Source organism: Esox lucius, chromosome 4 (assembly GCF_011004845.1).
Source record: "Esox lucius isolate fEsoLuc1 chromosome 4, fEsoLuc1.pri, whole genome shotgun sequence".
Classification (NCBI taxonomy): domain Eukaryota; kingdom Metazoa; phylum Chordata; class Actinopteri; order Esociformes; family Esocidae; genus Esox; species Esox lucius.
Window position 1 is genome coordinate 21,361,961 of NC_047572.1, and position 21,650 is coordinate 21,383,610.

The window sequence follows — 21,650 nt, forward strand, 5'->3', positions numbered from 1 at the left end:
AAAGATTAACAGATACAATATATATATATAAAAAAAACGTGTAATGACAGATGATTGTATTGCAAGCCCATACTTAATTAAAACGCTAAACATGAAGGTCACCCACAGCCAAATATAGCCTTCCCGCTGCATCAAACAATTTTGAAGTGGCCACCGAGACGCTTTTACCACGTCAATAAACAAGCGAAATAGGAGGGACCTGAAGGTGCAATTTGCAGGGAATACCGACGTCTCGCTTTCCAAGCATTACTTCGTCCACAGAACTGCGCGCGGTGCCCCAGTCGCGCGTACAAACACGTCCAGCGTTATTTTGACGACTGTGCTGAGGATTCATGGGGAAACTACTTCGCTTGGTGAATGTCAGCTAACAACATCTCCGAAATTGACCTCACAAAAACATTTAACTTCTTAACCGTGTTTTGATACGAATCGAAAATGTGATTTTTCTCATGGGGATATAGAGTCGTAACATGGTTTGGGGAGCCGGCTTCTGCGTAAGGAAATGGTAAGTGTGTTGTAGTGTTATAATTCGACATCATTTTTAACCCTTTCTTTGAATTCAACTTAGGTCGCACTTGTATTGTATGAAGTGTGTATTACTGTCTACTGTTTATCAAATATTAGGCTGTGGAAGTAATTTACTGGACTGGAGCGCCACAATGTGCTGTTGTACTTTACTTTAACACTGTAATTATGAAACAACAATTATACAGTAGTTGTAAATCCAATCATTGATTTGATTATAATCATGCCAAAGTATTGCGCGAGCCTTTCATGCACCTGCTATTGCTGTATAATGGGGATGTCCTCTAGTATAGAAATGTTTTACTCTGGTCACCAAAAATGCTTCAATTTATTTTTTATTGGTGTTTACATTACACAGCCAATGTATCATTTTATTACAAACCCAGACATAATGTACACTTGGGATAATAAAAACGACCATTGTTTAAATATATACTCAAACAGCACTGCATGCCTGATCAATAATTTGAATTGTCATATTTCAAATGGTGCCATAGCAGCACTTTGACCGGCACATTTTGTTCAAATGTTTGCATTTTAGTTACAGTAAACCTACAGTACAGCACATACAGTAGTAAGTGCATACATTTATGTACTGGTTCCCAGTAGGAAACAATCCCCCAGCCCAGGTGCTGCAAGTGTCATGATCTGCTAATGGATGTAAAAGAAATGTTACCTATAGTGCGTTATAATGACTGATCTTATTAACTGTTGTTAAATGTAGTTTGTCACAACTGTTATTATTATTGGGGTAGTTCTACATTTAATTTCATTTCTGTTTACCTGAACAGTGCAGTGAAGTTACATCTGACATTTACAGTGATAAATTGACACTGACGCATTATGTAAGCTAGCCATGCAGGCTATTTCATAGAGCAATTACGGTTAACCAGTGTACCTTGATCAACATCCGTGCCTCACGTCACCTATAACTAAAATATTTCCATACACCTTACTTTTTCCTAAACTTACTTAGGTTTTCATATTTTGATGTAATGTACACCTGTATAATCCTTCACTCTAAGCAGTCAATATTAATCAATATAATACATTGATTTTCAAATGGTGATTTAAGTTTAAAATGGTACTTGCATTTTTTTACCCCTACCTTTTAGAATGTGCTGTTATTTTACAATAGCATCTGGAGCCCCTGTCGGCCCCCTATTTTATAGACTGTGCCGTAAGTGCAGTAATCATATCAAATCAAATAATTTACAGCCAAAGGCAAATCAAGAACTCGCCTCTGATCAACTAAAATACAACGTTTTGTTTATGAATTACTGTGGACACTGTTTATGAATTCTTATTGGCACTGTTTTGACTGAATTCCTTTTCAGTTAGACTGTCTACAGTATCCAAGCTTTTGATTATGCTGTTATATAGATATATACATGAAATAATGTGTGTGCTCTAAATTCTGTTAAGCAAATTCTACCAGACGTACAGAGATCAGAGGGGTTTATTCAGCTAAGAGACAGAGCTAGGGGTAAAGGCAAGGGAAAGCGAGTGTGTTAGGATGATTAGTTGGGGCGACTGGAAGGGTGTTCATATTTGCTTCAATGTGAGCTGCCTGCCGGCCTTAATGCCTGGCAGCCTGCTGCCTGGCTGGCTGATTGACTGACTGACTGGTTAAAGTGATCTTATGCAACAATCAAGTAGCCAGTCAATAAGGCAGTGCCATCACCAAGCAAGGGTGACATGGTAGTAGATACTAGATAGAGGATGTGTCCTGATAATTGGCACCGCATGGAGAGGGCCTTTTTGAAGGATCAATAGACTCCACTTTCACATCACATTAGAACTCTGTCTAGCTGAGCAAACTCAACAACTAAAAGGTTACACATGACAACAAACGCTCTAGCAGCTTTCATTCCCATGTACACTGTATGGCGAGCTTTTGAACTCCTTCAGGAGGTCTATATCCTCTAATGTCCTATATACACTCTGTCTCATGGCCGGGACACAGCAACCACTAAAAAATTCCTCTCCTCAGAGATCAGCTGTGAATATTTCATAATACTTCTCTGTGGAAATATATCAACATTTCCCAAATTTATTTTGATATGGAGGGGACAAGTGGAGGCACTATTCCAATGTCCACTTCCTAGAAATTAGCAATGCCTTGGGACAAGTGTATTTAAAAAAAAATGAGAATGCGTGAGTTGGTAAAAGACATCATGTCAGATGTCATGTCCACAAACATGCTTTGCTCTGTGAGCGTGTTCCTGAATAAGACACTGAGATTACTTGCTATTGCTTGAGACAAGAACAATAGAAAGTATTCTTGAGACAATATGCAATGTGGGGACCTAGGAATATGTTGCAATATTTATTGGCCTTCTGAATAAGCTACATGTTGCAATGATATACCCTTTGATTGAGATAGGCAAATGTTATAAATATTACAAATATTTGCATTTCCTCACCTTACAAAATAGCACCTCATCTGTAGGTGGTGTTGAGTTGATGTATGTGTTTACACAACAGCCCAATGCTAAACTAACTTGCATTTCCATTTCATTTCCATTACGTGTTTTGCCACTTCACTGCTAAAGACATCCGGGGACCATTACACAACTTCCCAGTATTCTGAGGACCGCCATGTAATAAAATGTTTTTACAAGTTGGTACAATAAGTGCTTTTTATCCTATTACTCTAGTTGGTTATACGAATTGCTTGTCTCCTTTCTAATAACATGACTATTACTTCCTCACTTATTCTAGAGCTGGCAGTATCAGCATAAAGAGGGCAACCTGAATGCTCAATATGAAACATTGTTTCACCCCATTTTTTTATTATATGAAATGTGCACTGATCTCAGCAAAGACATGTTTGAGAAAAGAAACGCTTGAGATTTCCATTCACTTGGTGTCCAAACTTTTGACTGGTACTGTACAAGACAATGATAAAATTTCCTCAACCCAACCTTTGCACTGTTTAACACCTGTATGTAAAACATATCCCACAGGAACATCATTATGTCACTCAACATTAACGGCAGTCCTGAGCAGGTGTTAGTCAACATTTATTAACTTCCAGTAGTATGAATGTGATGAATAAAAAACTCAGACTTCCCCAAAATTGTTTATTGCAAATCCTGTCTTTTGTCAAGACATTTTGCATTGGAACAGTAGAGCAGGGTATTGAAAATTTTGGAATGACCCATTGATCAATTCTGAAGACAAAAAACCAGACAAAATAATCAATATCAATTAATGTACAGGTTACAGCCAGTCAGACCTGCTAAAAGTCTTTGGGTTTGTCTGCCCCCAACTGCTGTTTCACAAGAGGTGAGATTGGTGAGATTACCTGATAAACCAGTACATGCTTTACGCTAAACTCAGCATGAGTCAAAACATACATTGGACTCAATTATTGTTATCATGTACTTTATCAGATCAGCATCTAGCTTGCAACATTGCTTGATTAAAAGTTGATGAATGTGCTCTGGGCATAACGTATTTATTTAGCCAATGAACATAATTTTCAACTGTTTTCAGTAGCTAAGGAGGGGTAAGTAATACTGTAATGAAGAGTTTCAAGCAGATGTACATTTTCTGTGATATTTTCAATAGCATGAAATGATTTAATATAAGCAGTACAGGAGAATAACAAAACAGTAAAAATGGACATAATTAAAACAGATTGGTTTTGATTTGATGCATTTGATACATTATTGATTGGACAATTGATAAGGTCCCACAGTTTGACAGTACGCTTTAATGCAAAGCCATGAGGTTGAAGCATGTCAGTAGAACTCCAAGACAGGATTGTGTTGATGCAAAAATCTGGATAAGGGAGCCAAAAAATATCTGTAGCATTGAAGGTAGAATGGACAGACAGAAACCACTCCTCGGTAAATGGCACATGACAGCCAGCTTGGAGTTTTCCGAAAGGCCCCCTACAGTTAAGCATGGAGGTGGCAGCATAATGCTGTGGGGGTGTTTTTCAGCAGCAGGTTAAATGCAGGATTGGCTTCAGAAAAAGTTTTTGAATGTCCTTGATTTGCACCAGCCAGGACCTGACATGAACCTGATGGAACATCTCTGGAGAGACCTGAAAATGGCTGTTCAGTTATGTTTTCCATCCACATTCAGGTTAAGAGGATCTGCAGATAGCTTTGTACCCAAAACAACTTGAGGCTGTACTGTAATTGCTACTAAAGGTGCTTCTACAAATACTCACTTAAGGGGTCTGAATACTTATGTCTGTGTGATATGGTTTTTATTATTTAATTAATTCAATTCCAAAATGTCTAAATGAAACAGTTTTTATTTATATATTAAGTTCCTGCCTAGACAGCCGTTACACTTCTTGGGGTTCAAAACAATAAAAATAAAACACAGTACATACTAAGGCCCCCAGCCAGGACCTGACACCAGGCATGCTGCTAGGGGTTGTTTTATCTGTTTATATTAGTAGTTTCAATTTTCTGGAGTGGCAGAGTTCCTTGTACTGTAGTCATAGCATGCCATGGTTATACAGTATTCAGTCTTCCTCAGCATAGATCACTCCTGTGATAAACTGAATGCACAGAGGTGGTAGGGAACTGTTCTCTTCTGTTGAGAGGGAGATATTTATCTTCAAAAGCTAGTTAATTGAGATATGCCATGCATGAAAGACATTTTAAGTAAAGCAATGTGAAGCTGGTCAACTGAGAAGTACAGTAAAATGCAGGTGTTCCCAATGTTTGAATAAAAGTCATAATATATGTACAATATATATGCAATCATTATACATTTTTTGAGTATAAATTATTTTTGATGCACTGAAATGCTATTTAATCACTTACAGTGAACTTTCAGGAGTATTTCATTTAAATAATTTCCATTAAAGTTCTTTATAAGATCAAAATGGTCCACATGGACACGTTTTCTACAGCTTTTAGGATAAGTAATGCCATAGAAAATGTCTTCCCCCCTCTGAATAAACTTTTTCAAATCTGGGCCTCACTGTACTAGACTTTCTGTCTCTTATCAACTACTGTTTTTGATCTGGGAAATCAGCTGAATGTTTAGGCTATTCATGCCTGTCCTTGAATTTTATCTGTCTTAGAGAAACAGCTAATGACTATGGGAAATCAATGACATGAATGTATAACAATCAGTTGAGATTATGATATTGATTTTGGGACATTTAGCAGTTATATGTTGGTGTAAGTGCTCTTGTAGTTGATTTAAATGTATAGGTTTAATGGGTCATGGAATGTGGCTCATGAAACAAGAGTCTCTTGTTAAAACTTCAGTAGGGATTGTTTATACTGCTGAAAATTATGGAACCTACACTTTTAGCCTGCTAGCCCAGTAACTTCCTGCAGTGAGAGCAAAGCTGACAGTGGTAATCTGTCCACTCTGCTGTATTCCATCATTTAGTTGGAACAGTTAAGAGAGAAGAAATGACAGGGCAAATATGGAGAAAGTTGTGCTGCTGTCAACCTCAGACACCCCATAGATACTAAACAAACTCAGGAGTTTGTTCGTACGAGCCGGGAACAGCATTTAAACCTGGGTGACTCTCTCCTTCCTCTTGAGATTTATTTTGCTCTGAGCTAGACTTTACTTAAATTCAAATTCTATGTTTGTATGGAATGTTAAAGCATTCCTTGTGTTATGTGCCAGATTAATTTGTCAACTGTCCCAAAATACAAATGTCAGTGTTCATGGGACCACTAGTGCTGGTTCTAAATATTTGGCCACATGGATATTATGGGATTTCTGTTAATCAACACCCAAATTCCTTTATTAATCATCTCTATTTCAACTGATGTTGTACTAGATGAATGGTGCTAATGGCAGCATAGTCTTAAATGTAGCCTCACTCCCAAATAAATGTTGCGTACTTAGTTGCTGACCTCTTTATTGCTAATCCAAAATACGATTAATATACCTTGCTGTTAATGATACACAGGCATTTTAATGTAGAAAGAAGATACATACTTTCAATGAATTTATAAGTGGCTTACTGCAGAGCATCAGCAATAGTGGACGATAAGGGATTAATAGTTGTTTTGACAAAAATCTTTTTACTCAGTGTAGTTAACTCTACTGCACCTTGCATGGTGAGTTGTGGGGAGACGTTTTCAGTGAAGTGGCTGACACCAAACAACAGCATGACACCGATTATATGAGTTCTTCTTTCTGTAATCCATTATGACCTCCTGTTGGCCCTGCTCAGCGGGATTGGTTTGAGTACGTTTGCTCGGGAGGCCAAAACAGAGCAGAGGCAGAGGTAGAATTTCTTGGTCACGCATCCCAAAAGCCCTGATCTTTCAGATTTCACGAAACCCAGACAGCAAGTTGCGAGCTGGGTTTACCGTTAATACAAGGGAAGTGAGAAATCATGCTGGCATTAGTGGAGAAGTACTTTATTAGCACAGGATTAGACCTATCCTCAAACCCATGACCTCTGAGCTAAATCTACGCTCCTCCTGGGAGTATTCAACAACAGTTCTTCCCACATACATAATGTTTTCATTTGAATTGGAATCAGAATATGACAGTTATTTACAGCACCCTTGTACAAAGGTTAGAACATTTCTTAAGAGAGAATAATATTTCAGGATGACATGATGACAGCTCCCAAAATGTTTGAAGACTAGATTTGTTTTTAGTGAGTTATTTTAAAAGTTGCTGTAAAAGTAAATTTTTGGAAAAGATAAACAATTTAATAGGGCGAACACAACTAAAATAGTAAAGTGCTTTATTTTGAGGGTTTTGAGGAAATACTACTAATGCTATTGTGTACTTTTTTTATAAGAAAAGTGTGTTATCTCAGGTTTCAAGTTGGTCTCTTCAAATTGTGAAGAATTTTGCTTATTGTCATTGTGATTAATGTAACAATAATGCACAGTTGTCTTGACAACTGGTTAGGTGTAGCTTCATTTTCAAGGTTTTTTTAAGCAACAAAACGGTTGAGGGGGAAATATGAATGCTTCTGTGATTGTAAATGTTACGTTCAATTCAGTGTCAAGATGAAAAATATAAAATGTTCTTTGTCATTAATCAGCCTTTGTGATAAGACAAATGGTCCAATCTATAATGTAGAATGGAACACTAGACTGAGCTGATTATCAAAACAGGTGTCAAAATTTCACATCAAAACAGACTGTTCATTTTGATGAAGCTCAGTGAACCCGAGCATGCTCCCAGTGGGGATGACACTGATGCCAGCTGCTGATATTGATTTGTTTAAACCACAGATGTTAGATGCTTTGATGTGAACGGTGACGCTGTTTGACATTGGCTGAGTCACACTACTCACTATTCAGACCACTTGTTTCTGAAAGGATCATTTTCTGATCCTCTGGTTCATCTTTCAGAGAAAGGACTTAAAGTCAGTTTTATTGGTCAAATACGACACAGTTTGACAGGCAGAGGAATTAAACCATCCATTTTTTATTAATCATTTTCACCTTTTCTCTGTAAAGGTCTACATTTACCAGGCAAAAACATGTATGATAAAATATTTGTTAGTTACTAATCTTAACCATAACCAAATGTATTTTGGGGGATGTCAGGGTTAGCTATTATTTTTCCTGTTTCTACTTCTCCACATTTAACCAGCTGTCACAGACCAGTGAGCCAGATAATTACTCACGTGTCTTTGGTTTGTTTATTTAAATTTTAAAACAGTTATCAAAATAAGGTACTGTAAATATAATCTTGGGATTCTTAGTAATATATTCATTACTGCACAGTGTATGGTATTTGGACAAAAACACTTGTTATCCCATTTTATTTATCATAGTCCTGTACTAAAATGTGCAACCACATCATTGTGGGAAGATGAGCGTTTGGGCAGACATTGGGCTCAGCTGCGTGGCTGGGTCACAATGGGGATGCCTGATTACTAGATCCACGATCACTAAACCGTTACCTTTTAAATCAAGCACTGTGTAATTGTCAACTGTCATAAAGGCCCTAAAACTCATATTGGTTACTTTTTCAGAGTTGGTAATCAACTTAATTGTTGTCAATCCACTTGTTTATAAATGGTCCTGTAATATCATATCAAGCAGGATGTTAAGGCACCTTTATGTCTGACACTATCAAACGACTATACCTTTTTTTGTATCCACAATTCATTAAAGATGTTTAACCCTTGATGAAAGGACGTATGATTGCTTTAGTCTGAATAGTGAGGTCAGACAACACAATCATTACTGGCATGCTTTGAAACATTTGGAGCATAGTAAATGTATAGCATAATATAGAACACTCATAGAGAATAGGAAATTATCAAATTTCTGGGAGACTTTGGACTTTGCTCAGTGGTCTTGAATACAGACACTGGAACCCAAGCAGTTGGTAGTGAATTGTAAAATTGTAGGGTGTGTTAGGTTGTAAAAATATGACATCCATTCATATTAGTGTTAAGACAGGAGGTTGTATTGCTCTGAGGTGAAGGTGTCAGATTGTGAAAATGAAAGTTCCTTTACAAGACATTGTCCTTCCACTGTATCAATGAACAGTTCTGTCATGTCACCACAGTGCTCTTGTTAAACTGATACTGTAAAACCAACTTAGTCATCAGCAAATTATAATATTACATACTGTATACAATCTCTTGGATTTACACCCTTTTATGGTCTTGTTGAAAGTCCACATTTTTCAAACAGTTATGTGAATACTGTCTACTGGAAACATTACTAAGGTTATTAATGTGTATGTCTAAAGAGGTATTACCAATGTATGCTTGAGCAGGGCCTATAAGGAAATTAGAATAATCCATACTTAAATTACTGCATATCAAATAGGTAGACTCAATGTAAATTTAACCATATACAATGTTTTACTGTTACCTCTCTTTGGATTTCTTCCATTTTGATATGCAAACAATGAAGGTGATATAGACTGCATACAATCAATATGTGGTGATTGTGCTTCTCTGCTTATTCAGTGTGTCTGCAAATCCTAATTCTTTATTGAATGTGTAGGTTTTGGGCAATAAGCATGCTTTAAAGCATAGTACATTTTGGAATGAGAGTGTTAAAACGTCTGAATGGTTTTAATTTAGTGGTTGCATTTCCACAGCATTTCCAACAATAGTCACATTTTTAACGTCACTCTAAGGTGTCTCAGACAGATCAACTAAATCCCTTTTTCGGTTTAAACCCAGGGCTGCAGATTTATTTCTATATCTTTGGCCATATCATTTAAATTAGAGAGCTTTACTAATTTAAATTATATGGCCAATTAATTAATGAGCCTAACAATAAGTTTATTCATCACAAGTCACTTCTGGAAAGTCCAGTGTTTTTGTTGATTCTACTACCGTAGCTACAATTTTATTAATAGAAGAGTCATTCTTAAATCGTAGCACAATACTACAAGTTATTTCTGTTTTGAATATTTGGCACTCATTGAAATTGGTGTATTTGCTTTCATAAATGGCTTGACATTTATGTATGGTGTTTTATTTATACCTACTAAAGTATTTCAAGTTCCAAGTTTATCTTATTTTTTCTTTCACTGACCAGCCTTGACAATTTCTGACGCCCTGAACCGCTCCGTATTTGACATTCAGAAGATGTCCAATGTCTTCTATTATCCAAAATTAGTATCATGCTGATAAACAAGCTGAGATGGTTTTCATATAGTTAGTCACAGTAGAAACCTCTCTTTGTAATAGATCTCCATGTTGTGACTGTTCTGTTGGTTAGCCCACTGACTTTGTAATCAGTCATTACACACTCACACTGAAATGCTAATGGTTGTTCAATGCATTCAAAAATTAGGTGCAGATATTAACTTGGTTGAGAACTCTGTTTTGGAGGATAAAGAGACATTCTGGAGGCATGGGTGCACACTGTACCCACATGATGTGCATTATTAATGGTTTGGCAAATTGCTCTTAATACTCTGCTGCATCCACATGCCCAAAGCAGAGCTGAGAGCATTGGTACCAAGCAGGGGAACTCAGTAAATATGACGACACAGGAAAAGAGGACACAGGAGGAGCTCCAGTTAGTGCTTCAGGATCCTCAAGACTGTCATTAAACCCAAATTAGCATTTAAATGAAATTTAAAATCCATCAGGGAGTCTGAGAGTGTGTGTAGTCCTCAGTTTAACGAGAAAGCTATGCTTATGCTGCATTCTCAGCATTTTGTATAGCCCCTCCCTTTTACATGGCCACAGTAACAGGCTGGTATCTACCTGACACGCATGGATCCCTTTGACCTGTTACGGCAAGCAACTGTAGTGCACATCTTCACATACCCAAAATCATTATAACATGTTCAATTAATCAAATGTACACTCACCTAAAGGATTATTAGGAACACCTGTTCAATTTCTCATTAATGCAATTATCTAATCAACCAATCACATGGCAGTTGCTTCAATGCATTTAGGGGTGTGGTCCTGGTCAAGACAATCTCCTGAACTCCAAACTGAATGTCAGAATGGGAAAGAAAGGTGATTTAAGAAATTTTGAGCGTGGCATGGTTGTTGATGCCAGACGGGCCGGTCTGAGTATTTCACAATCTGCTCAGTTACTGGGATTTTCATGCACAACCATTTCTAGGGTTTACAAAGAATGGTGTGAAAAGGGAAAAACATCCAGTATGCGGCAGTCCTGTGGGCGAAAATACCTTGTTGATGCTAGAGGTCAGAGGAGAATGGGCCGACTGATTCAAGCTGATAGAAGAGCAACTTTGACTGAAATAACCACTCGTTACAACCGAGGTATGCAGCAAAGCATTTGTGAAGCCACAACACGCACAACCTTGAGGCGGATGGGCTACAACAGCAGAAGACCCCACCGGGTACCACTCATCTCCACTACCAATTGGAAAAAGAGTCTACAATTTGCACAAGCTCACCAATATTGGACAGTTGAAGACTGGAAGAATGTTGCCAGGTCTGATGAGTCTCGATTTCTGTTGAGACATTCAGATGGTAGAGTCAGAATTTGGCGTAAACAGAATGAGAACATGGATCCATCATGCCTTGTTACCACTGTGCAGGCTGGTGGTGGTGGTGTAATGGTGTGGGGGATGTTTTCTTGGCACATTTTAGACCCCTTAGTGCCAATTGTTTAAATGCCACGGCCTACCTGAGCATTGTTTCCATCCCTTTATGACCACCATGTACCCATCCTCTGATGGCTACTTCCAGCAGGATAATGCACCATGTCACAAAGCTCGAATCATTTCAAATTGGTTTCTTGAACAATGAGTTCACTGTGCTGAAATGGCCCCCACAGTCACCAGATCTCAACCCAATAGAGCATCTTTAGGATGTGGTGGAACGGGAGCTTCGTGCCCTTGATGTGCATCCCACAAATCTCCATCAACTGCAAGATGCTATCCTATCAATATGGGCCAACATTTCTAAAGAATGCTTTCAGCACCTTGTTGAATCAATGCCACGTAGAATTTAGGCAGTTCTGAAGGCGAAAGGGGGTCAAACACAGTATTAGTATGGTGTTCCTAATTATCCTTTAGGTGAGTGTATTTATTAAGCCCTTTTTACATCAGCAGTTGTCACAAAGTGCTTTTACAAAACACCCAGCCTGAAACCCCAAGGAGCAAACAACAACAGTGTTGAATTTCAGTGGCTAGGAAAAACTCTCTAAGAAGGCTGAAATTTGGGAAGAAACATAGAGAGGAATCAGGCTCAGAGGGGTGACCAGTCCTTTTCTGTAATGAACACCAGGACCAGAGTAGTGTGGGTCCAATTGCAGAAGTGCAATTGTAGATTTATTGTACGTCGCACAAGGGAGTAGGTTAGCACACGAACGATAAAGACAGGCAGAGAGTCGGTAACCAGAATATCAGTCCTTGAAGGCGAAGGCACAGGCAGGGATGAACAGGGACGCGAAACCAAGAAGCAGGCAAGCAGGTCAGGAAGCCGGGTGATCAATCCGCGGAGGCTACAGCACAGGCTGGGAGAGACGGTAAGGATATCCAGGGGCAGGCAGGGAGGTTGGTGTTCCGGGAAGGCAGTCCGTACAGGCAACAACACAGGCAGGGTTAGGCGGGGAGAGACGCTACGGGGCAGACGAACAGGTCAAGACGCAGGGTTCTGTAACAAGGAGATAGGACGGGACAGGAAGGTAGAGACACAACAGGCTGGGAATCAACAAAGTAATGCGAGAGCGCGATAGAAGGCTTGGCAGGTCCACTGAGAACAATACCTCACACTGGAGGGGAGGTAGAGCACAGGCTAAATAGAGGGGTTAACAGGGCACAGGTGTTCAATATTCAGGTGATTGGGATCTGGAGTGTTGGGTGCGTTCATGCGTGTTGGGAAGTGAAACGGTGGCAGGTGCGGAGCGTGGCGGGGAGGAGTTGGACCGGGAGTGACGAGAAAACCTCACATTTTCTGGCTGTGCCGGGTGAACATTAAGGGCCGGTTTCGACAGACACGGATTTAGTTTAGACTAGGACTAAAACATTTTGTTCAAAAGAAAACTCCATTGAGTTTGTTGTTTTAGTCCTTGATTAGGCTTAATTTGTGTTTGCGAAACCGGCCCAAAGTGTACAAGTTGTAATAATTAAATGTAGGAGTCCAGAGTCTTTTAAAACTAGTCCAGGTCAGAAGTATGACCAGATGGACAAGGACGGGGGGGTGGGGCGTGTCAGCAGAGAGTCAACTGGAATTGTTGGGTATCGTCTTGATCTGCAACACGACCAGGAGGATTTTGGACAGGGACAGCAACAAGTCTTTCAAGCCTGGTACTCCAAAGGTGTGAGCCAAGACCTCATGTCCTCCTAAGTTTAAACAGGGCAAGAGAGAGGGAACATTCAGTAAGTGCATTCCTTAGATCTACAAGGCTTTGCAGTGGAGAAGGAAAACTGAGTGGTGAAGGAGAACTGACCCTACTCCCCGGCACAATAATATAGCAGTGTAAAACCTTGGTGCTGAGACAGGGGATCCAGTGACTCTGGAGCAATGTGACACAGTGGCTCTCAGAACCGCTGGGGAATTGACGCCACACGGTCGGCGACGGGAGCCACGGCAACACCGACTGGCTCAATGGGTTAGGGTTAGGTGAGATGCCAGGGTAGCGAGTGAGCAAAAGGTGAGGCAAAAACGAAAGTAACAAAACAACACCGATCGAAGAACAACGTTTCTTGGATTTAATTAAGAGAAACGGCAACACACGGTCCAACAGACAAGGACCCAATAACCTGTGAGGTGCGGGTGAAAATGAGAAACCTAAATAGACATAATTACTAACTCAAAACAGGTGTGGGTGATGGGTGGGACACGTGGAGCAGCCATTACAGTCTCCATGACATAAACTAACTCTGTTACGGGGGGGAGCCGCAAGTGGGCCCAAGCACACGACATCTGACACAATCAGGGAAACGAAAATATTTTAATGGTGGCTGGAATGGAAGGACTGAGGCCAGGCCGGAGGGGTTGGGGCTGGGCAGGTAGGTAGGTAGGGCGAGGTAGACAGGACAGTGGGTAGGCAGAGCAGTTGGAGGTGTTTGGAGGGGCTGGGTAAGGTGGAATCTTGGGAACGATGATAAACAGGGTTAGCAGGAAGGAACAATTACAAGGTTTGTATCAGTAATAAAACGCAAAGCTGCATGATAGACTGAATACAGAGGTTTCAGTATGGATGCTGAGGACATCACCATAAACTAGTACTGACATAAAAGTGGCTTGTGAAATTTCATTTTTATGCTGAGAAAACAGAAACAATTTGTCCTATAAAAGAAAACACTTGTAATCATCAGCTTCTTCACCAACAGTATTGTGTTTCGAAAGACATGTTTTCATTTAAACAAATCCCTAGGTATTTGTAGGAGGGAACACTTCTAACATAAGTGTCAAGAGTCATAATGTTGAGATCATCTAAATGTTGATTTTGGGACTTGAACAAGAGATGGCATGGCAGTGTTCAGTACTGTCATCAGCATAAAATGTTTTAAAGATAGTTTCTCATAGAGTTACAGAGATCCTTTATACACAGTGTGAACAATTAAGCACCCAATATTAAACCCTGGGGATCTCCTTTTTGAATGGCTAAAAAATTCAACCCTGGAGTACTAAAAACTCTGCTAAAAAAAGCTCTGTATCGAAAGCATTTAACATTTTTGACAATAAATAGAGCAACTTAATTTGCTCTATCATCCAGGGATTTGGACAGGCATTATCAAGGTCAATAGAATCCCGATACTGTAGTGGCAGCTTATGGTTCGTTTTTCATAGTTGAAGAATCAACCCAACAATTATTGCTTGATAAAAACTAAATTGCGTTTTAGCTCCAAGACAACTGCTCTACTGTTTATAGCTAGCAAAGTGTCAAGGACTTATTTTGCAGTAAACAGTCTAGGTGAAAAACATTGTTTATTAAAACGTACATTAATGCTAGATTATAATTCATTCCTTTTCTATTTAAATTTGAGTTAGTAATGGAAGTTCTCTGAAACAGTTTCAATAAAGTGGTGATTGAAGGCAGCCATCAACTATTGAATTTTCATTAGAGTCCAAACGGATCTGTTATGGAAGAAGGTGGAGAAGTTGTTCTTCAGGACTTTAAACGTTTTCCAGAATTGGATGGATTCTCATTAAAATGAAAGAGCATGTTCCTAATTGTGGAAAAGCCTGCCACAGTCATAATTTGAGGCTGTTTGTCTAGCCTTAGCTCACAGCCTTAGCTTTTTGAATAGCATCGTATATACTATGAGTGAGCTAGGGGTTTGATATGTCCTTAACCCAAACTCCTATTTACATCTTTCTTGTAGAACAATTACTACATTTACAACATGAATAATACTGGCCTTAGTCCCAGCTGATTTTAAGAAATATAAGTCTTTGTTAAGCGTGTTAGGACAACTGATTGAATAAACTGCTTATCTTAAATCTAAATCATACATTTGTTCAAAAGGTGTGTCCATATAACTTAGTCCAGGACCAGGAAAGATGAGAAGAGTGAGGCTGGTGATAGATCAGAGGTCAGGTACCATGGGCTTTAAAGGTCCAGTGGCAGTCAGACTTTCTGCTCACACACATCACAAATACTGGCAGGAGACTGAATACTCAGTAATGAGGACCTAATTTCTGTCATCAGCGACTATAACATAAGTTGTATTTGTGACTACAAAGTCAACACACGTCCTAACTGATGAAATATTGCTTTTATACATTGCTTATGGCACAATGCTTGAGTGATTCTAAATCATTTCAGAATGAATACAGGATGTGATGGAGGAGTAGATGAGACGGTATTCTACATAATCTTAAAAACACATCTCTGCCTTTGAAATGTGTCACTGCTGAAAGGAAGTGATGATTTAGATTAAAGGGTGTCAGTGTTTAATTGGTCTTCACTCTAAAATGAAAGATATTTATCTTGGTTTCACCCAAAGTAATTAAGCAGTTTAACACCTCTGACCTCAGTACTCAGAAGGTCCAAAAATACTATCATATAATGTATGAAATCACTGTGTATTGTCAGTTCTACAATAATTAAAGGAAGCTAAAAATCTAGCTTGGGCGGACAGATTTGACAGTTATTCATGCAGACTGTTAATAAAGTCCACGGATGCTGCAAGGCCTCTGCTGTCAACATACCTAGCGTGTCAGTAACTTGTCAGTTTTGACTGCATCCTCTAGAAAGCCTGGCATACAACAGAAGGGTTTTCTGAGAAGGAAGACTGTTATGACTTGCAGTGCATGCATATTGTCTTATTTCTAATAAACCTTTTGAATGGGAAAGTTTGCTGTTTCTTTTCAGCATTTCCACAGTGCGGTCATAAATAAATCATCTGCTGTTATTCCGGTCACATCTTACTGCGGGCTAACCAGTGATGCTGACAGTTTCAGTATGTTGATTGTTTATTGTCCATCTCTGAAGTGTATTGACTTGGCTCTGTGACAGGATAGTTCTTATTTGAGCGTCTGTGGTTTGTTTGTGCATGTATGTCTATGTTCTCCATCAGGGGAGAACTCCACCTGTGAGAGTCCCCCCTTGTCTGGAGGGCACAGTCAAGGACCTCAGCTGGACAGCTGGAATTCGCTCTTCAACTAAATCAACAAAAGACTGTAGCATCCCATACTGTCCCCTTAGGAAGGCTATTAGCCCCAGTGTTTCCTTGAAAGATTGCTAGAAACTCCATCAAGACTCAATCACTTTCCCAGGTGTATACCCAATGTATGCACTTTGTATTGCTTCTGAACCAAATCGCGTAAAAAAGTTCCTTAGCCTTGGGGCTAAGAATAGCTGCCAATATATCATCACTTCTCAATTCAAACATTGTATCATACATAAACAACAGTAACAATTGATTTTCTTAGAAAACTTTACAGGATCAGTGTTTATGTCAACTCTATCATATTTATTATTTAGTTATTCACCTGTATTTTATTTTCTGTGAGGTAGCAAAAACAACCTCTCCATTGTTCATCTAACAAAAGAAACAGTAAATCGGCTCAGTAATTGTAATATATAACGTAAATCCAGAATTAGATCATAATTGATTTATCCATTTGAAGCAAAGTACTATGGACCTTAGACATCTAAACTAATTTATGTGTAGCCGTTTAGGATGATTTGTCCAAACCATAGACGGGTTATGTCCCACTGATTGAGTCCAGTGACCAGTTGACTAGGGTACATTCTCTTTCTGTCCAGTTGACTGGGGAACATTCTCCTTCTGTCCAGTTGACTATGGTACATTCTTCTTCTGTCCAGTTGACTGGGGAACATTCTCCTTCTGTCCAGTTGACTATGGTACATTCTTCTTCTGTCCAGTTGACTGGGGAACATTCTCCTTCTGTCCAGTTGACTAGGGTACATTCTTCTTCTGTCCACTTGACTGGGGTACATTCTTCTTCTGTCCACTTGCCTGGGGTACATTCTCCTTCTTTCCAGTTGACTGGGGTACATTCTCCTTCTGTCCAGTTGTCTGGGGTACATTATTCTTCTGTTCACTTGAATGGGATACATTCTCCTTCTTTCCAGTTGACTGAGGTACATTCTCCTTCTGTCCAGTTGACTATGGTACATTCTCCTTCTCTCCAGTTGACTGGGGTACATTCTCTTTCTTTCCAGTTGACTGGGGTACATTCTTCTTCTGTTCAGTTGACTGGGGTACATTCTTCTTCTGTCCACTTGACTGGGGTACATTCTTCTTCTGTCCACTTGCCTGGGGTACATTCTCCTTCTTTCCAGTTGACTGGGGTACATTCTCCTTCTGTCCACTTGACTGGGGTACATTCTCCTTCTCTCCAGTTGACTGGGGTGCATTCTCTTTCTTTCTTTCCAGTTGACTGGGGTACATTCTTCTTCTGTCCAGTTGACTGGTGTACATTCTCCTTCTTTCCAATTGACTGGGGTACATTCTCCTTCTGTCCAGTTGACTAGGGTACATTCTTCTTCTGTCCAGTTGACTGGGGTACATTCTCCTTCTCTCCAGTTGACTGGGGTGCATTCTCTTTCTTTCTTTCCAGTTGACTGGGGTACATTCTTCTTCTGTCCAGTTGACTGGGGTACATTCTCCTTCTTTCCACTTGACTGGGGTACATTCTTCTTCTGTCCAGTTGACTGGGGTACATTCTCCTTCTGTCCAGTTGACTGGGGTACATTCTCTTCTGTCCAGTTGACTGGGGTACATTCTATTCTGTCCAGTTGACTGAGGTACATTCTCCTTCTTTCCAGTTGACTGGGGTACATTCTTCTTCTTTCCAGTTGACTGGGGTACATTCTTCTTCTGTCCAGTTGACTGGGGTACATTCTCCTTCTGTCCAGTTGACTGGGGGGCATTCTCCTTCTGTTAAGACTAATTTAATAAATTCTGAGCACTGCCACGTTCATTTTAGGAGGAGATGAGGTCCTGGTCCAAACCAGGTACTCCGCAGGTTTGGAGTTGTGGAGGTGTTAAAACAGTGATACATTTAAAAAATGTTGGCACATTATTCCAGTAGAGCTAATGCAAAAGTGATTGTTTGAATTATAGCTAAACAGTGAAAGCTCTCTTGTGCATCCATTAACTAAAACCACAAGTGAAAACAGAAGCAACGACAATTGTCCAAATGATTTTACTACCCTCAAATTGACTATGTACAAAATCTGACTATGTACATCGTAAATGTTTACTTGGATACTGCCGAAAATACCCTCAAATTACAGTTGTTAGTCTGCATTGTCATTTATCATCTTAAATCCCCGCCCCTGGAATACAGAACCCCTCCTCTCAAAAAAAATCGAACTGTCACAGTCCAAATACTTTTAGAATTCACTGTATATTTGATTGTACCTAAATGTTAACAATGGCATTTTAGATTTATTTATATTATATCTGAATAAGGTATTTAAAATCAAACTTTGCTCTGCACTGCAAAAGGGATTTGGGGCCAGCTATTAAGTTATCTACAGATGTTCCTTGTCCATTCCTGAAATATGTAGACCATAGCGAGTGCAAACTGGTATTGTGGTGCCAGGAAAACAACCTCTCCCTCAAGGACGGCAAAGCAAAAATGGATTGTTGTTGACTTTAGGAAACAGAGGAAGAAACGCCCTGATCTACATCAACAAATCACAAATCTGCAGTAGAAAGAGACAGCAGGTATACAGTCCTTGGTGTTCAGTTAGGTGAGAATTTGTCATGAACCACCAGTGCCACCAATGTTGTCAAAATTGACTCAAGATCAAATAGCAAGAGTGACTATAATTCCTAAGCTGAATTAAGAATTTTGTCATGCCAACCTTTATATATATTTCAAAAAAATTGAAAAGGAAGGTTTTGAGTGAGGAAAAGAAGGGTTAAAATTATGAGACCACTGCAAAGTGAATGCTTCTGTTCCTCACTCACAACCTTCCTTTTCAACTTTTTTGGAAAGGAAAGGAAAAGGTGCAGCGGCCTCTTAATTTTTTCCGGAGCTGTATATGAACATTGCTGCATCAACAAGACAATCCTGAAAGGCTGTGCCACAGTTTGGTTTGGATGGCCAAGTGTGTCACAGTCAAGGACATCTATCCAAAAGTCTGTATGATACCAGCCTGCTACCTTTGAAAGAACACTTCTCAGTCCAGCCTAGCGTTTTTCTTTTGCCTGCCGTCAGTCAGTTGGGGGCTGTACCGAAGCAATGGGTTTCGTATTAAGAGGCTTTCTATTATGACAGTTTTTATCTGTCATGACTGTTGAACATTTGACCTGTTTGACCACCTACACGTAAACACTCAAAAAGTGTCAATATCTCTGTAGATATTATGATTACACCTGCTGATAGTGTTTTACCGCCATCTTTTTAAAATTGTTGTCAACTGTTTTTTTGTTTTTGCAGTACATGAAGGTTTTGTTCGTTAAATGTATGTGGTGTGGTTTCCCTTGTGAATCCAATACATACAGCCATTACAAAACTTGAACCTAAAGAGATGGTACTAAAAGTTGAAACAAAAACCAGCTCATTTACATAATCTGCTCAGGATAAACCATCTCTGCAGCTTTAACCATGACTTCCTGCTTTTACTTGTGTTGCAGGACTGCTGCATAACCCATGTGACTGCCTTTTGTGTACAAGTTTCCCAAAAGGAAATGTGAATGCAATGAATGTCTTGAACAAAATGGAATTATTTGACCCAACCAGTAATGCAACCAGTAGCTTACATGACTATGGCAAGTGAGAGCATAATTCGTATCTGTTATACTGTTCTTACATATTTTGATAATCAAGCACAATAAATTTGTTGACATGTATTGTGATTTATTCACCTTTTATTCATGAATCATAATGTTCTGTGTGTAATATTGATTTAGCATGTGTTGATTTAATTCACAAACATTTGATATGCCAGTTGTATAGTACAAAAAATATGTGCATATATATGTGTGTATGTATACTGTATAGGTAGCTTCAAATCCTGAATTCTGATTGGCTGATAGCTGTGGTATATGTCGCCAAATATTGATTTGCATGTTGTTTTATTTCACAAATTGTTGCATAGCAACATATTATATATATTATATTATAGCATAATTTAGTGGCTTCAAATCATATATATATATATATATATATATATATATATATATATATATATATATATATATATATACACTCACCTAAAGGATTATTAGGAACACCTGTTCAATTTCTCATTAATGCAATTATCTAATCAACCAATCACATGACAGTTGCTTCAATGCATTTAGGGTTGTGTCCTGGTCAAGACAATCTCCTGAACTCCAAACTGAATGTCAGAATGCGAAAGAAAGATGATTCAAGCAATTTTGAGCATGGCATGGTTGTTGGTGCCAGACGGGCCGGTCTGAGTATTTCACAATCTGCTCAGTTACTGGGATTTTCACGCACAACCATTTCTAGGGTTTACAAAGAATGGTGTGAAAAGGGAAAAACATCCAGTATGCGGCAGTCCTGTGGGCGAAAATGCCTTGTTGATGCTAGAGGTCAGAGGAGAATGGGCCGACTGATTCAAGCTGATAGAAGAGCAAATTTGACTGAAATAACCACTCGTTACAACCGAGGTATGCAGCAAAGCATTTGTGAAACCACAACACGCACAACCTTGAGGCGGATGGGCTACAACAGCAGAAGACCCCACCGGGTACCACTCATCTCCACAACAAATAGGAAAAAGAGGCTACAATTTGCACAAGCTCACCAAAATTGGACAGTTGAAGACTGGAAGAATGTTGCCTGGTCTGATGAGTCTCGATTTCTGTTGAGACATTCAGATGGTAGAGTCAGAATGAGAACATGGATCCATCATGTCTTGTTACCACTGTGCAGGCTGGTGGTGGTAGTGTAATGGTGTGGGGGATGTTTTCTTGGCACACTTTAGGCCCCTTAGTGCCAATTGGGCATCGTTTAAATGCCACGGCCTACCTGAGCATTGTTTCTGACCATGTCCATCCCTTTATGACCACCATGTACCCATCCTCTGATGGCTACTTCCAGCAGGATAATGCACCATGTCACAAAGCTTGAATAACTTCAAATTGGTTTCTTGAACATGACAATGAGTTCACTGTACTGAAATGGCCCCCACAGTCACCAGATCTCATCCCAATAGAGCATCTTTGGGATGTGGTTGAACGCGAGCTTCGTGCCCTGGATGTGCATCCCACAAATCTCCATCAACTGCAAAATGCTATCCTATCAATATGGGCCAACATTTCTAAAGAATGCTTTCAGTACCTTGTTG

At 39.4% G+C, this 21,650-nt stretch overlaps 1 protein-coding gene across 7 annotated transcripts in view; it reads left to right on the forward strand.

The window, feature by feature from the left end:
- Positions 1-224: 224 nt before the first annotated feature.
- htr4 (5-hydroxytryptamine receptor 4) overlaps positions 225-21,650 on the forward strand; it is an 82,027-nt gene continuing 60,601 nt past the window's right edge. For 4 of the 7 annotated variants that reach the window (XM_020045714.2, XM_020045718.2, XM_020045717.2 and 1 more), the window contains exons 1-2: positions 225-505; positions 19,969-20,103. In XM_020045714.2, the coding sequence (XP_019901273.1) occupies positions 20,034-20,103 (70 nt within the window). In that variant the 5' untranslated portion in view covers positions 225-505; positions 19,969-20,033. The remainder of the gene's footprint in view (positions 506-19,968; positions 20,104-21,650) is intronic. The other 3 variants (XM_010902248.3, XM_010902250.3, XM_020045715.2) reach the window with 2 other exon arrangements.